At 39.2% G+C, this 17,793-nt stretch overlaps 1 protein-coding gene across 1 annotated transcript in view; it reads left to right on the forward strand.

Annotated features, from left to right (window-relative positions):
* The first annotated feature begins 3,028 nt into the window (after nt 1-3,028).
* Nucleotides 3,029-17,793, forward strand: part of aldh1a2 (aldehyde dehydrogenase 1 family, member A2) — a 22,758-nt gene continuing 7,993 nt past the window's right edge. The window contains exons 1-7 of the mRNA XM_083891040.1: nt 3,029-3,189; nt 12,153-12,257; nt 12,988-13,128; nt 13,431-13,560; nt 16,058-16,119; nt 16,769-16,897; nt 17,002-17,115. Of these exons, the coding sequence (XP_083747166.1) occupies nt 3,073-3,189; nt 12,153-12,257; nt 12,988-13,128; nt 13,431-13,560; nt 16,058-16,119; nt 16,769-16,897; nt 17,002-17,115 (798 nt within the window). The 5' untranslated portion in view covers nt 3,029-3,072. The remainder of the gene's footprint in view (nt 3,190-12,152; nt 12,258-12,987; nt 13,129-13,430; nt 13,561-16,057; nt 16,120-16,768; nt 16,898-17,001; nt 17,116-17,793) is intronic.

The following is a 17,793-nucleotide window of genomic DNA, read 5'->3' on the forward strand; positions in this document are numbered from 1 at the left end:
GGAGTTATAGATAGAAATCTTTCAAAAACTCAAACTTTATTGTCATTTATTTGGAAAATAACAAACTAAATTCACCTTAACGTTTTTACAGTTAATTACAGTTAATTACTTATTTACGAGGACGCTCGTATATATATATATATGTGTATATATATATACACATATATATATACAGACATATATGTGTGTTTGTGTGTGTGCGTGTGTGTGTGTGTCTGTGTGTCTCTGTGTGTGTGTGACACAGACTTGTTTTGTCCACTAGAGGGCGCTCCATGTACAGATACGAGCGTCCTGCAGCAGCAGTGAATGTCGGTGTGTTATCTGTGTGAGAGGGTGATGAATGAGAGGGTGATGAGTGACAGGGTGAGGTCTGTTTCCCGCGCATTGATCAGTGTCGGTGTCGCGCTTTGATGTGAAACAGACGCCGTGAGTGTCGCGCGCACGCTGTGATAAAAGCTTGATGTGATGAAGATGATGATGAAGAAGAAGAAAAGTGATTCATCTTTGAAATGATCGAAAACAAACAGCTGCTCATCCTCTTTAAATACTGCCTCCTGCTGGAGTGTGTGTGTGTGTGTGTGTGTGTGTGTGTGTGTGTGTGTGTGTGTGTGTGTGTGTTCACACGTCCTCTGTCTGATTGATTGCTGGATGTTTATTGGATGTTTAAAGGAGGATCAGCAGAGAATCATCACCTTCAGGACAAATCTGTGACAACAACAACACACACATTAACATGTGTGTAGAGTGTGTAGTAGAGTGTGTGACACCTTTAAGTCAGTGAGGAAATGGTTGATGATGCAACAGTCAGATTATAATCTCACTTTCATGTTTCCATCAGGTTACATCAGAGAAGAAGAAACTTTCAATCCTAAATTTAAACGGAGTTGTTTGTTTGTTTGTTTTCCACATGACTAAAGTCTTTATTTGACTAATGTCTTAAACTAAAGTGTATAAATACTGTGTTTTTTACTGTTAAGTTAAATATTACAGTAAAATATGACTTTAATCTTCAGATACAGAGACTGATAAACATGTCCTCTATGGGACAATATAATAAAGTATAATGTACTTTATTATATGATGATATATATGATATATTTGATAGGATACAACAAAGTATATGGTATAGTATTGGTAAACTGAACTAAAGAGAGTAAAGTTAACTTTGTTGCCTCTTAACTGTGGATACAATCTTATTGACGAGGTTACATTGTTTTTTTAAACGTATGATTCTTTGCTGTTTAAAGTGTTTGAAGTGTTTAAACTGTTTAAACTGTTTAAACAGTTTAAACAGTTTAAACCAAATATTTACAGATGACTTCATCATATAGAATAATATATAATCTCCTCATCTTAAATTTAATCTGAACATCAAACTAAATCAACATAAAAAAGACCATATTTACATTAACTTCACCATTATTTTTATTTGTTTATTTGTTTATGTATTTACTTATTTGACTTCATATCAATGTTAACATTGTGGACAAAAAATCATGAGTGTTTGTGAAAATAAGATTAATTTTAGTTAAACTTCTCTGTGATGATTACACTCTTTATTTATTGATTGATTGATTTATCAAACACATGTTTTTACAACTTAAAGACAAACAAGAACAAACTTGAATTATTATTATTATGATTATTATTGTTATTAATAATATAATCCAGGTGTTACAGCAGAGCTTTAATCTGTGAAGAATGACAGATTATAATCTCAAAATTAGAGAAGTTTGAAGAAGTTAGAAAAGAGTCGATGAATGAGTGAATGAGTGAGTGAGTGAGTGAATGTGTGAGTGAGTGAGTGAATGAGTGAGTGAGTGAGTGAGTGTGTGAGTGAGTGAGTGAATGTGAGTGTGTGAGTGAGTGAGTGAATGAGTGAGTGAATGAGTGAGTGTGTGAGTGAGTGAGTGAATGAGTGAGTGAGTGAGTGTGTGAGTGAGTGAGTGAATGTGAGTGTGTGAGTGAGTGAGTGTGAGTGAATGAGTGAATGAGTGAGTGAGTGAGTGAGTGAGTGAGTGAATGTGAGTGTGTGAGTGAGTGAGTGTGAGTGAATGAGTGAATGAGTGAGTGAGTGAGTGAGTGAATGAGTGAGTGAATGTGAGTGAGTGAGTGAGTGAGTGAATGTGAGTGAGTAAGTGAGTGAGTGAGTGAACGAGTGAGTGAGTGTGAGTGAATGTGAGTGAGTGAATGTGAGTGAATGAATGTGAGTGAGTGAGTGAGTGAGTGAGTGAATGTGAGTGAATGAATGTGAGTGAGTGAGTGAGTGAGTGAATGAATGAGTGAGTGAATGAGTGAGTGAATGAGTGAGTGAGTGAATGTGAGTATGAGTGAATGTGAGTGAGTGAATGTGAGTGAATGAATGTGAGTGAGTGAATGTGAGTGAATGAATGTGAGTGAGTGAGTGAGTGAATGTGAGTGTGAGTGAATGTGAGTGAGTGAATGTGAGTGAATGAATGTGAGTGAATGAATGTGAGTGAGTGAGTGAGTGAATGTGAGTGAATGAATGTGAGTGAGTGAGTGAGTGAATGTGAGTGAGCGAGTGAGTGAATGAGTGAGTGAGTGAATGTGAATGAGTGAATGTGAGTGAGTGAATGTGAGTGAGTGAATGAGTGAGTGAATGTGAATGAGTGAATGTGAGTGAGTGAATGAGTGAATGAGTGAATGAGTGAATGTGAGGTGGATGAACAGTTAGCTCTCGTGCAGCCTCAGATCATTTATGTAAATGTGTGAGTGTCTTAAGGACCGCCCCCTTTCCTCTGTCCAATGAAAATGAGCCGCGGCGACGACACCTGGATATAAACTGAGAGAGAGAGAGTCACACACACACAGAGAGAGAGAAAGAGAGAGAGAGAGAGAGAGCAAAGTCCTGATAAGAAAAGCTGAGGAGAGAAAGAACAGCAGAGAGAGTTAGAGTGTGTGAGAGTGTGTGTGTCAGACAGAGAGACAGACAGTGTGTGTGTGTGTGACAGAGACAGACAGACAGAGAGACAGTGTGTGTGTGTGTGTGACAGAGACAGACAGACAGCCACAGTGTGTGTGTGTGTGTGAGTGAGTGAGTGTGTGTGTGTGATGACTTCCAGTCAGGTCCAGGTTCCTTCAGATTGTCTCAGTGAAGCCTCTGCTCTAATGGCCTCTCTGCACATGATGCCTTCACCGGTGACTGACCCGGAGATCCACTACACCAAGGTCTGTGCGCTAACGTTCTTCTAAGGTTCTTCTAAGGTTCTTCTAAGGTTCTTCTAACGTTCTTCTAAGGTTCCTCTCTTTCCTTGTTCCTTCAGTTCTTCGCTGTTTTCTTAACTCTTGTTTCAGCAGCAGCTGAACTTTCTCAGCGCGAGACAGTTTTCAGACTCTGAACTTCACGTGACGCACGTTTAAAGTGTTTCTGCGTCCACGCGCGCACTTTATGTGTTCTTATATATATGTATTATAGTTATATTCATGTATTTATATGTATTATAGTTATATGTACTGACCGTCATTAATGATGACTTAATTTAAACAGATTAAATCCAGTCCATAATAATCTCACTGATTTTCATAATCCATCATGTTTTCGTCTTTAATCCAGAGCAGAATAAGAAAATGTCTGATATTTTAATAAATAAAGCATCAAAGTTTTAGTTTATCATAAAGAATTTATTTAGAAATAAACTGAGTAAAGTGATAAATGTGTCAATAATGAGTTAATCTGAGCATCAGATTATTTTACTGTTTAAAGAATAAATATTAGAATATTAGAGATAAAACTTTTCTGTTATTAAATCACACACACACACACACACACACACACACACACGCACACGCACACTCCTTGTTACGTTACAGTCAGTGAATCTGTGAGTGTGTGAGTGTTAATTTGTGAGTGTGTGAATTTGTGAGTTTGTGAGTGTGTTAATCTGTGAGTGTGTGAGTGTATTAATCTGTGAATCTGTGAGTGTGTGTGAATTTGTGAGTGTGTGTGTGTGTTAATCTGTGAGTGTGTGAATTTGTGAGTTTGTGAGTGTGTTAATCTGTGAGTGTGTGTGAATTTGTGAGTGTGTTAATCTGTGAGTGTGTGAGTTTGTGAGTATGTGTGAATCTGTGAGTGTGTGAGTGTGAGCATGAGTCAAAGCACTCGTTGTTTTTGAGCAGTAAAGTCGTCATGTTGCAGACGTTGATCATGTTTTGATAAAAACAAAGTGTTGTCAGTGCAGTTTAAATATAAAATGAAATAGTTTAAATTGTATTTAAAGTATATTTGCGTGTACTCATTGAACCGTGTTCCATCTTTGAAGTAAACGTCCGTCTTCAGTGTTTCTCGTGTGTGTGTGTTTTTTATGAGTGTGAGATTAAAGTGCAGCCGTCACAGAGGACACACAGCGACGATAACGCTCCGTACGTTAGCTCAGCGCTATCATCAGAGCTATCGCTAGCGCTATCGTTAGCGCCGCGTCTCAGGTTCAAAGGTCGCGCTCCGGTTTTCTCCGTGTTGTTCAGTCGTCTCTGCGTGAAACTCTCTCCGTGATACAGGAGGACATTTTGGGAGCGACTTGGTGAATTAACCCAGAGGAATTTGGATCATCCAGACCTGAGGGGGGGGGGGGGGGTTCAGCAGGGGGGCCCTGATTTATGGGCACCCCTGGCGTGGGCTCTCTCCTCACTCCATGTTTATGTTGTTCAGACTGAAACTGAACCAGAGTTCACTTCTTTAATCTAAGACGACATTTACGTCATAATCACAAAGACAATATCTCATGTTTAGATTCTTCTGCTTTAGTTTATAACGTTAAAAATCACTCGTGTTAATTCTACGATATAAAACAACAGAGATTTGACTGAAACTGTTATTACTTCACTTCTGGTTATTAGAGATAAAACATGTGATTACAGACCACGTTTGATCCTCGTCCTTTTCACCGAGTCATGAACTCAGACTTTATCTTTATCTTTATCTTTATTTTCCTTCTGTGCAAAATTACAGCTCTATTTACTGTTTGTGGATTTAATCATTTAATCATTATTTAACTCTTTATAATCTATATTTATACAATAAATATGTTCCATTTCCTCAGCTGCAGGTTCACGAGCATGAAGAGTAATAATAGCCGTGAATATTTGAAGCTAAACTTTCTTTCACTGTTCAGTGATAATAATAATAATAATAATAATAATAATAATCTGTTTTAAAAAGGAAACGCTGAGATAAATAAGTTTAGAAGAATAATCCACAGAAGTTAACCGCGCTTCTCTGGTCTGAGATTAAAAAATAAAAAAAAAAACATAATTTTTGTTAAAGTTTGACAAAAAATATGTATTTTTTCCAAATATTTTTATTGCATTTTTAATACAAACACAAACGACAACAAAACAACAGACAACATGTTATATGATGTACACAAAACAACGTATGTACACACACATATACAGTAGACCCGTTACTGTTACGTAAAGAATAATATAAGATTAAAACCCATAAACATCAGTTTGCTCAGTTTCTCATTATCATCTATCATCATAAATACAATCATTGTCTTTTACCGTCATATTTCTACAGATTCACGTCTTTATGGATTTTACTCACTTTACGTAACTGGAAAGAAAGAATTAAATATGCTAATGAGATGTTAATTATGAACTCACTGTGTTGTATTTTGTGTTTTATCTGTAATTTGATGTCACTGATACTTTGATTGTATTTTAATGTACAAGATTAACTCATTATTGACAAACTTATCACTTTGCTCAGTTTATTCCTAAAAAAAATGTCATTACTTATGAATTCTTTATGATCAACTAAAGCTTTGATGCTCATTTTATAACAACATCAGACGTAAATCAACTATTTTCTTATTCTGCTCTGGATTAAAGATGAAAACATAACATGGTGGATTATTATGGACTATATTTAATCTGTTTAAATAAAGTCATCATTCATGACGGACAATATTTAAATAAAGGGTTCAGATCCTAAAGAAATGATTCACTCTACATTTGAATCTGTTTGTCAGACGTCAAATATCACTTTGTAGGTGATGCATTAAAAAAAATAACATTTTAATATGAACAAAATATACATAAAACATTTATAGAAGAATATTTAAAATAAAGAAGCAGATAATTAACAGAATAATAATAAAAAAAGAGATTGAGCAGCATGAAGAGAACAACAGTGATTAAACTGAGATAAATACGTCTTTTATTAAATGTTAAAGAATTATATTTGATAACGTCCACAAATGTCTCCGTCTGCAGCTTTGATTAAAGCACAGATTTATAATTATACTAAAGTGATTAAATCAGTTAAATTAAGTTCCTCTCGCTTTATTTCTGTCTTAATGTTCGTCAATAATGAGTTAATCTGAGCAGCAGTCGCTGCACTCAAGATTATTTTACTATTTAAAGAATAAATATTATAATATTATAATATTATAATATTAGAGCTCAAACTCCATTTCACTTCATGTCAAAGTCTTAACTATTAATACTTTTCTGTTATTAAATCACACACGCATGCGCGCACACACACACACACACACACACACACACACACACACACACACTCCTTGTTACGTTACAGTCACATATTTGCTTTTTGCTTAATAGTTTGTGAGTGTGTTAATCTGTGAGTTTGTGAGTCTGTGAGTGTGTAAATCTGCGTCTTTGCTCACAGCACAGATATCTAATAATGCTAAGGTGATAAAACAGTCAGGTGTTGGAGCAGAACCTAAATGTTCTAAAATAAAGTTCCTCTCACTTTATTTCTGTTACTGTAGTTTTTAACAAAGAGGAACAAAGAAGAACTCTGATGGAGTTTCTACTTAATCCAAGTCTTTACATCAGTGAGTTTCCTGTAAAGAGTTAAAAGTCCATGATTTAAAGAAAATGAAAGAATGAATCAGCCTCTGGTTTAAAAGCGTTAAAGACGCAGTGGCCTTGTTAGCTCTGAGAGTTAGCGCTCGCTCTCTCTAATCAGTGGTTATAAATGACCTGGTGGTGGCGCTAATGCGCTCTCTCCATAGGAACCTGTGCAGACGCCGTGTGTTCACAGACCTGAGCGTCCTCATCAATCTGTCACTGATTGAGATAGTGCAGACGGAGGCCGGGGGGGGGACGGGGGCTCCCCGATGCTCGGCCCTGTCCACCGGGCTGTAAATTATGAGTGTGTCTCAGTGTGTGTGTGTGTGTGTGTGTGTGTGTGAGCGAGCGGCCCTGCATGGCTCAGCCTGACCTGCAGATCTGGACTTCTTCACTTCAAAAACCCACCGTCTCACGGCCGTGCACATCAAACACAATGATTTATCACACACACACACACACACACACACACACACACACACACACACACACACACACACACACACACACACACACACACACACACACACACACACACACACACACACACACACACACACACACACACGTCTGTGCCTTTGCTTACACAATCACTGCTTTCTCACACACACACACACACGTTCCATACTCATCTCTTTGATTGTGACTGTGTGTGTGTGTGTGTGTGTGTGTATGATCTTGTCTTTCTATGCTTGTGTGGACCACCCCCTGGTAAAACACCTTTTTCGTGGGGACATTTTTCCTTGTGGGGACATTATGTCCGGTCCCGAAGGTGGTCCCCACAATGTGGTAAAAACATGTAGATGGTTGTGTGTGTGCAAGTGTCCGTGTGTCTATGTGTGTGTGTGTATGCTCTTGTCTTTCTATGCTTGTGTGGACCACCCCGCTGGAAAAACACCTTTTTCGTGGGGACATTTATCCTTGTGGGGACATTATACCCAGTCCGGAAGGTGGTCCTCACAATGTGGTAAAGACATGTAGATGTGGGTGTGTGTGTGTGTGTGTGTGTGTGTGTGTGTGTGTGTGTGTGTGTGTGCTCTTGTCTTTCTATGCTTGTGTGGACCACCCCCTGGAAAAACACACATTTTTCCTTGTGGGGACATTATGTCCAGTCCTGAACGTGGTCCCCACAATGTGGTAAAAACAGGCAGATGCTGCAGGTGTAAATTCAGATTTCCTGCTTGTTCCTCATGTCGTCTCTTCATCACAGTTAGAGTCAGATCAGTGACAGCGAGGTTAGCCGTTAGCTTCACGTAGCTTCCCTCTGCTGCCGCCTCCAGACCGCGGCGTGTAAATCGTGACGAGGTCGTGGTGAAATACACTGAGCTTCATAAATGTGAGCGACGAGGCTTCGTTCTCAGACAAAGTCTTTAATCTGGACGTTTATTTGTCTGTGAAGAAGAGTCACATTTCTTTAAAAATGACTTCCTCTCTGTGCTCAGATCCCACGAGTAAAAACATGTTTAATGTTTTCTTTAAACGTTTCCTTGACCTGAGACTTAAAGAACGGTTAAATACACAGGAAACACATCAAACCTCACATGTTCAAACACAAGAGGTCAGAGGTCACTTTATTGATGATTCCTGGAAATTACACTGTCTTCTGCTGTTCATTAGCAACGCAGCTCAAGTGCTAATACATTTAGTTTATTCATATTAGAACTCATAATAATAATACATTGTATTTATTTATTTATTATTATAATAATAATAATGCATTTTGGCTCAGTGATTAAAAAAATAACTTTTCTAATTCCTCTGCTTTCAGGATTCATGATCATCAGAGAACATCTGTTTTATATCAGTTTTATCAAAAGTGACTTATTTTAGTTTTAGAAGAAAATAAAAGAGTTTGTTTTTTATAGATAATTCTCTCACATGATCACACACACACACACACTCACACACACACACACACACACACACACACACACACACACACACACACACACACACGCACACACACACACACACACACACACACACACACACACACACACTGACATAACACAGACATTTGCCAATCAGTGACAGCAAGGTTAGCCTCACTGCATTGTGTGTGTGTGTGTGTGTGTGTGTGTGTGTGTGTGTGTGTGTGTGCAGCTGGTCACCACTTTCACATGCTCTCTCTCATTCTCTCTCTCTCTCTCTCTCTCTCTCTCTCTCTCTCCCTCTCTCTCTCTCTCTCTCTCTCTCTCTCTCTCTCTCTCTCTCTCGTCTTAATTATCAAACTCTTGAAACTCATCCAAAGAGGAAGTGAATGTCCTGTGATAGAGGAGGATATGACACTTCCTGCTCACTCCTGTGTGTTACAGTGTGTGTTACAGAGTGTGTTACAGGGTGTTGAAGTGTGTGTTACAGAGAGTGTTACAGAGAGTGTTGAAGTGTGTGTTACAGAGTGTTGAAGTGTGTGTTACAGTGTGTGTTACAGAGTGTGTTACAGAGAGTGTTGAAGTGTGTGTTACAGAGAGTGTTACAGAGAGTGTTGAAGTGTGTGTTACAGAGTGTTGAAGTGTGTGTTACAGTGTGTGTTACAGAGTGTGTTACAGAGAGTGTTGAAGTGTGTGTTACAGAGAGTGTTGAGGTGTGTTACAGTGTGTGTTACAGGAGTGTTACAGAGAGTGTTACAGAGAGTGTTACAGAGAGTGTTACAGTGTGTGTTACAGAGTGTTTCAGGTGCCCGGTCAGAGATCGTGTGGCTGTGGAATCTTGGAACGTTGTGTATAAACACACACACACACACACACACACACACACACACACACACACACACACACACACACACACACACACACACACACACACACACACACACACACACACACACACACACACACACACACAGTTGTGAGAAGAAGCCAAACAGATGTTTTGTTGGCGTTTCACTGTTGTTTCCTAAAAAGAAAAAGAATTCTCACCAAAAACAAATCATGAAAAATGGAGTTAACAGAAAAAAACCACGTAGACTTTGTTGTTTGTCATATTTGATCAGATGCAGGTGTTTGTTCACACACTCACTCTGACAGAGAAGCTTCCATGACTTCACAGTTCTGAACTGTGACGAGATGCTAACGAGAAAACACCGTTTGTCATTTGAAAATATTCGTCCTCGCACTTGTTTTTCCGTCGTCTTTGTCGTCCAAATGATCCTAAAAGCAATTTTGAGAAACCTGGAGGGTTGATTTACGCGGCAGACCTGTCGTCTTCATCAAGCCTCTCAATGGAAACCAGACAAAAGTCTAACACCAGGCCGAGCCCAGAGAGAGGGCCGAGCCAAACGGCCTTTTCTGCGGGTGATTTAGATGGCGGACTGCTCCACTGTTCTCGCGCTTCATCCGTTCTCCTTCAGCAGTTAGGCCGTGCGTCCACATACCCACGGTCTGCATTCTTGCCCGGGCTGTTGTGGCTGTCAGGGCCTCCTCTGATTTAGGACGCCTCACTTCAGTGGCCTCTATAAATTTAAAAGCTAATTCACTTCTCTGCAGGACTTTCTGTTTTTGTAGCTGGACCTCGACTCCTTATCGTTACTGACAATTTTATGAAGTGCTCTTAATGAGCAGCAGATTAAAGGCCTTTGATGGAGAGCGTCTGTGTGTGTGCGTGTGTGTGCGTGTGCGTGTGTGTGTGTGTGTGTGTGTTGTGGGGGATGGTGTTTGGAGGTGACCAGTACAAAGGAACTGTAGAGGTACAGGTTTATGAATGTGGTGGTGCACACACACATACACACACACGCACGCACGCACGCGCACACGCACGCACGCACTCGCACACACACACACACACACACACATGCACAGTCCTGGGAATGAGGACGAGTCCTCGATCAGAGTCCTGTGTTTTCTGTGACCTTTTGGTCTAAAGAGAGTAAAAACTCAGAGTTTGAACTAGAGCTGAAACGATTATTAATCTATTACTAAATTAATCGCCAACTATTTTGATAATCGATAATCTTTTTGAAGCTTTTTTTCATGATTAAAACCAGATTTCTGATTGTTTCAGCTTCTTAAATGTGAATATTTTCTTTGTTTCTTTGCTCCACGTAAACAAAGAAATCATTAAAACTGAATCATTTTGGTTTGTGAACAAAACAAAGACTTTAGAGAAACATCATCATTTCCAACTCCAACGTTTTTTAACATTTTCTGACATTTTATGGACCAAACGATTCATAGATTATGAAAATAATGTGTAGTTGCAGCTCACAGCTCCTCGTTGATAAGAATAAGAACAAATGTAAACAGAGGATTTTCTTCTTCTTACACTGGATTAATCAGACACTCACCAAGTCTAACGTCGTCTAAACATGTCGGCGATGAAGGAGCTGAAAAAGCTGCTTTTTCTTTGTGACGTCACAGAAAGATTCAAAGATTCAAAGACTTCGTCCGTTTGTCGCAATATTTCTCATAATTCTCTGTTTGTGTAAACATTTATTTTCTTGTTTTAAAGCGTCACAGAAACAGAGTGAAGTGTTTTACTGTTTTATGATCTCGTAAACCAGCAGTGATGTGGTGGAACCTGTGTGTGTGTGTGTGTGTGTGTGTGGGGGGGTTATCTGCTCTAACCAACCCCCCCCCACACACACACACACTCACCCACCCCCCCCCCCCCATGTCTGGATGGTGGATCACTCCCCAGAGACTAATGTTGGACAGGAATCTCTGTCCAGATTTCCACAGATTCTCTCGTATCCCTGACACCAGAGTCTGGACGAGTGTTTATGTTCTTCAGTTCTGTTCCTCAGTGTTTTAGTTCTGTTCTTCAGTTCTTCTGTTCCTCAGTTCTGTTTCACTTCTGTTCCTCAGTTGCTGCGGCTCACACAGTGTATTAAAGTGATTCCTGAAAACACTCTAGTATTTAAAAATTCACCCTTGACGTTTTACACCACTCTACATCTACAGTATATATTTGCACATGTGAGATTTTAATGACCTTTAATAATCATTTAGTAAAATGACTTTTATCATCGACTCACTGACTAGATTTTGTCTCCTCGTCTCCTCGTCTCCTCGTCTCCTCGTCTCCTCGTCTCCTCGTCTCTTCGTCTCCTCGTCTCTTTTCACCGACTTCCATATTTTAAATGATTGACTTACTTTTAAATCTTTAAATTCTCTGGTTCTCATTTTAAACCTCAGATCTGTTAAAGTCACAGCGATGAAATTTTGACAAACGTCTTAAAACCTGTTTGTATTTAATTGACTTGATTTAAACTGTTAAATAAATAACGTTTAGAATGTTATTGTTTTATTATTTGTGACATTTAAGCTCTTAATAAAATACTAAAGACTGATTTTCTTTTTTTCATTTCTCTTCAGATTTTCATCAACAATGAATGGGTCGACTCTGTCGGCGGGAAAGTGTTCAGCGCCGTGAACCCGACGACAGGAGAGAAGATCTGTGACGTCCAGGAAGCAGAAAAGGTCAATAAATAATACACTTTATATATATATATATATAAACATATATATGTATACGTACTGTATATATGTATGTATGCCCTGTTTATTTGTGTTTTTTTTATTTTATTTTTCTTATATTTTTTTTTTTTCTTATATATATATATTTTTTTCTCCAGTATTTTTCTTGTTTTCTTGTTTGTTCTTAGGTCTGTTAGGTCACACGTTTGTACGTTTTTTTTGTTTATTTATTTTATTTATTTATTTATTTATCTCAGATGCACTTTGTTTCAGCTGTTGTTTTTAAAGTGCTTCATAAATAAAGTTGGATTGGATTATATATATATGTATATATATATACATATATATATGTAGTACCACATATTGTAGAGAAATCACTGCAGGTGGTTATTATGATGCATTTTCCCATGTCAATGTCATCGTATTTTAATAATATTATACCAAAAACATTTATTCATGAATATTTTACAGATTTCTTTCGTGTGTTTTAATCATTTTAAATCCGAAAACTAACCAGCTGTTTTTTTTTTTACTGATTTTGAAATCACCACCTCGTTCAAAGCCTTTTCTTTTGTCTTCAGCCTAAATCTTGCTTTTACGTCTTTGTGCTTTAGATCAGAAGAAAACTAAGACTGAGAACTTGTACTTTTTTAAATGTATTTAAGGAACATGCATTAAAAGTTGTGCCGTGATAATAAAGATGTCGGTCGTGACCTGGTGTGTTTTGTTCCAGGCTGACGTAGATAAAGCCGTGCAGGCGGCTCGTCAGGCCTTTTCTCTGGGTTCAGTGTGGAGACGGATGGACGCGTCTGAAAGAGGACGTCTTCTGTCCAAACTGGCCGACCTGGTGGAGAGAGACAGCGTCTATTTAGCAGTGAGTCACCTGAGCGTCTAAAACATGCACATATTTATGTATTAAAACACGTCTGCAGCTGCATTAAAACTGTTTCCCTTTTGTTTTCCTTGGTCGTTAAACGTCTTCTACAAAGCACCGAGTTTCTTTTATGTCTGAAAACACTCGTGAATTTTCTTTGCCTGAATGTTGACGTAGAAACTCTTGAGTTAAAGGCTGCGTTTGTAGTCTGGTGTTTTCTCAGAGTCACGTTTCAGCCGTGGGGAAACGTAAACGTCTGTTATCACCGGCTTTTATCACACGTTTCTCCGTCTTTCTTTCAGACTCTTGAGTCTCTGAACAGTGGGAAACCCTTTCTGCCGACGCTCTTTGTGGATCTGCAAGGAACCATCAGGACGCTGAGGTACTTCGCTGGATATGCAGACAAGATCCACGGCACGTCCATTCCAATGGGTAAGATTATGTCAGATTATGTCAGATTATGTCAGATTATTAGTTTCTGTGAAGAGACAAAAGGCAGAATGAGCAGCGATGATCACAAACTGAATTGTGACTTTTTTTTAACCTTAAAACACCATTTCCGGGTGGTTTTCACCCGAGCAAATACATTTATGTGATTTTCATGAAAACCAAGTTTTCATTCTCATTATTTTATTCTTTTTAGACATTTTTTGTTCCCAAATTCCTAATTTTCCAGTCATTTTGGAGCATTTTTATATTTGTCTCCTCATGATGTTTTTCTTTCATTTTGTTAGACATGACACAGTTTAAAATAAAAGTACTAACACTACTCTAATTTGCATGTATTGTCATGTTTTGATGACTTGAAGTACTTTTTATTGGGTGTATTTAGTTTTAATCTCGGGTAAAAATCCCCCGGCGTCAGTGATGGTGTTTTGAATTTGAGCGACAGTGTTTTAGGGTTAATAAAGTAAAGTGAGATCATTTATAGTCTTTATTTAATCCACTTTTTATTTTGTGTTGAACCAAATCTCAAACAGAGATTAAAACTATTTTTCCTTTAACTTCTCCTCGACACTCACAGATTAAATTAGTTAAAGACACTTAAAGACTTAAAGACCTGCCAGAAAATAAGTCTATATTATGATAAAGAATGATTCAATAAAGTAAATATTAAGTCTATGTCTAGTTGTGTAGTTGTAAGATGTGTAAAAAACCACACACACACAGAGAAAAGACAATGAGTGCAAACACTAAGATGGAGGTCGTCGCTCACATGTGATGCAGAGGGAAAGTTTGGCCGTCTGTTCCAACAGGAAGCAGAAGAAAAATAAATAAGGGAGTTCATGGGAAACCTCCTGAAAACCACTGCATTGTCCTTCTCAAAGCTTCTCTTGTCCACGGCTGCCAAACCCAAGCGCGGCGAGCGTTTTTTCCCAGAGCTCAGGTTTAAGCCGCGTTTCTCTTGAAGACGTCCAGAGAAAATAAGAAAGGCCTGAATGATGTCAGCGCTCATATTTGTTCACCTGTCAGGACGACGAGCAGCAGCAACGTCAGCAAACACTTGGCTCGGCTTCGTCTTTCACCTCGAATGCACCGCGACGGCGGTGTTGAGTTTGAGCGTCGCCCGCTGCACTGAATGGGAATGTCGTCATTGTGCAGCACCTTTGGCTACGAGCTGCGGTTCAGTTTACGTTGGCCGTTCCAGATTGAAATATAAGTCACGGGCCGACGTCACGCTGTCAAACAAACATCACGGACGCTTTGGTTCTTCATGAAAATCAGGGTCAGAGTTTCAGCGTCTGAGAGAAACTTCAGGGGGAAAAAGAACCTTCATGTCATCACACAGCTGTACGTTATCTGCATCATCATCATCATCATCATCATCATCATCATCAGTCATGAAGCAACGCGTTATCAGCTCTGAACACACACACATTTCTCAACATCAAGTGTGTGTGTGTGGATGATGAAGCAGCGCGACACGCCCTCGCTCTGAGAAACTCCTTTATTCAAGTAATGCAAGAGGAATGAGCGAAGGCTTCCAGTATAACACCCATCTCTATGACCCACACACACACACACACACACACACACACACACACACACACACACACACACACCTGCAAAGAGTGTTTTTGTTTTTCTGGTCCTCACAAAGACACTGGAGACACTTACTTTAACCTTAACCATAATTAATACTGAGCTAATCTTAATCTTAATCCTGACCCTAATCTTAACCTAACATTAAAACATGTTTTCACCTTAGAAAATACTAATTTACATTATGGGGAATTTATTTTGTTTGTTATAAGAAAGACAAGTCCCCGTAACTGTGTAAACAGACTTAGGTCCCCACAACATAAGGAATACCAGATATATACACACACACACACACACACGCACTTAACCTTTAACCTAATCCTAATCCTAACCCTAAAAGTCATTTGAAGTGTTGACAGAATGTGAGGACCAGTCAAAATGTCCTCATTACCTACAGTTTATACGTGTTTGGTCCTCACAAAGATACACTTACTTTAACCTTAACCATAATTAATACTGAGCTAATCTTAATCTTAATCTTAATCCTGACCCTAACCTTAACCTAACATTAAAACATGTTTTCACCTTAAAAAAATACTGATTCACATCACGGGGACTTGATTTTGGTCTCAAGTCCCTGTGATGTGACTGAGGTCCCCACAACATAAGGAATACCATGTATACACGCACACACACACACACACACACACACACACACACACACACACACACACACACACACACACACACACACACACACACACACACACACACACACACACACACCAGGGCAAAGTAAGCAGGAATGTTGCTGCGTGTGGATTTACTTACAAAATTAACATGTTGAGTCAATAACAGTGAGGAGATCAGGTGGTGACACTGTGTGTGTGTGTGTGTGTGTGTGTGTGTGTGTGTGTGTGTGTGTGTGTGTGTGTGTCCCTCACAGATGGAGAGTATCTGACGTTCACCAGACATGAGCCCATTGGAGTTTGTGGACAAATTATCCCGGTGAGTTTTTCCCTGTTTTTCCTCCTCGTCGTTGACATGAAAGATAAAAAGTGAAGAACAGATAAGAGTTAAGTTAAGATAAGTTTAGACTCAGAGTTTAGACTCAGAGTTTAGACTCAGACTCAGAGACTCAGACTTCAGCGGTTGCTAACATTCGCCTGTTTGTTGTCATGATGTTGTGCGTTTTCCAGTAATTCCCTGACAGTCACTGTTTATTCGGGTAAACCTCCAGAACACGACCGCAGTGCCAGTGAGTTTGAGTAATAGCGACGGAGAAGCAGAGAGCTGAGCTCAGGGATTTGAGTGAAGGAGAATGGTGAGAAAGGAGGGAAACATCAAGAAGAAGGAGGAGAAGGAGGAGAAGGAGGAGAAGGAGGAGAAGGAGGAGAAGGAGGAGAAGGAGGCACTGCTGATTGTGCAAGAGTTTCAGAACGAGTGTGGTTCAGCGTTGGGCCTCATGGGCTGAGTTAGAAGGCAGGAATAACACAGGAATAAAGCAGGAATAACACAGGTCTGTGTTGTGTCAGACGCTCGGATGACGAGGGTTTTTTAACCCTACACTCCTCTAACCCTAACCCAACCTTTTAGTGTCAGTCACATGACCCCTGACGGCCTGTTTCCTGTGTTTGTGTGTGTGTGTGTGTCACAGTGGAACTTCCCTCTGATGATGACGGCGTGGAAGCTCGGCCCAGCTCTGTCCTGTGGAAACACTGTGATCCTGAAACCTGCCGAGCAAACGCCGCTCACCTGCCTCTACATCGCTGCTCTGGTCAAAGAGGTAAAGGAAACATCATCATCACAGAGACTTTGTTTGGTTCTATGTGTTCTGTGTTGTTACCTCGGTTCTTCCATCCGCTAACGTTCCCTCTCTGTTTGTCTCAGGCTGGTTTTCCTGCAGGAGTGGTGAATATTCTTCCAGGTTTGGGTCCGACAGCAGGAGCAGCCATCGCTTCACACATGGACATCGACAAAATTGCGTTCACTGGATCCACAGAGGTAACGACGTTAGCACCTGCTTTAGCCTCACAGTGAGCAACATGTGCATGAGAGCTGAGAGACTATTATGGGATGTTTGTGAGTCTGAAGTGAAGTTTAAATGATAAACAAATGTGCTCTTACATAAGCTCTGCCCTGTCATTACACACACACACACACACACACACACACATACATTCTACACTTGTACTTGCTGCATACTAAGGACCAGCATTTCCACTTTATAAATCAACACAATTACAAATATCTACTTCATGAATGATGTCTATAAAGAACTACTGGTTGCAGTACCATAAAATGTCTGCAGGTGGAGCCCCAGAGAAAAAAAGGGCTGGAAAACTTTTTCGATTTTTTTTTTTTGTTGTCGTTTTAATTTTTGGTCCAAAATTTGACAAAAACGTCACACTATGCCGACCAAAATTAAAAAAAAAAAAATTTGACCAAATTTTGACAAAAATTTCATACTATACTGTCGTCCAAAATTTGAAAAAAAAAATTTACCCAAAATTTTTGGTCCAAAATTGACAAAAACGTCATACTATACTATGTCGACCAAAATGTGAAAAAAAATTTTACCCAAAATTTTAAAATGTTTTTTTTACCCAAAATTAAAAAATAATTTTTTACCCAAAATTAAAAATATGTTGTTTTTTTTTGACAAATTGAGAATAGCATGTT

This window comes from Microchirus variegatus, assembly GCF_963457635.1.
Source record: "Microchirus variegatus genome assembly, chromosome: 6".
In the NCBI taxonomy this organism is placed as follows: Eukaryota; Metazoa; Chordata; class Actinopteri; order Pleuronectiformes; family Soleidae; genus Microchirus; species Microchirus variegatus.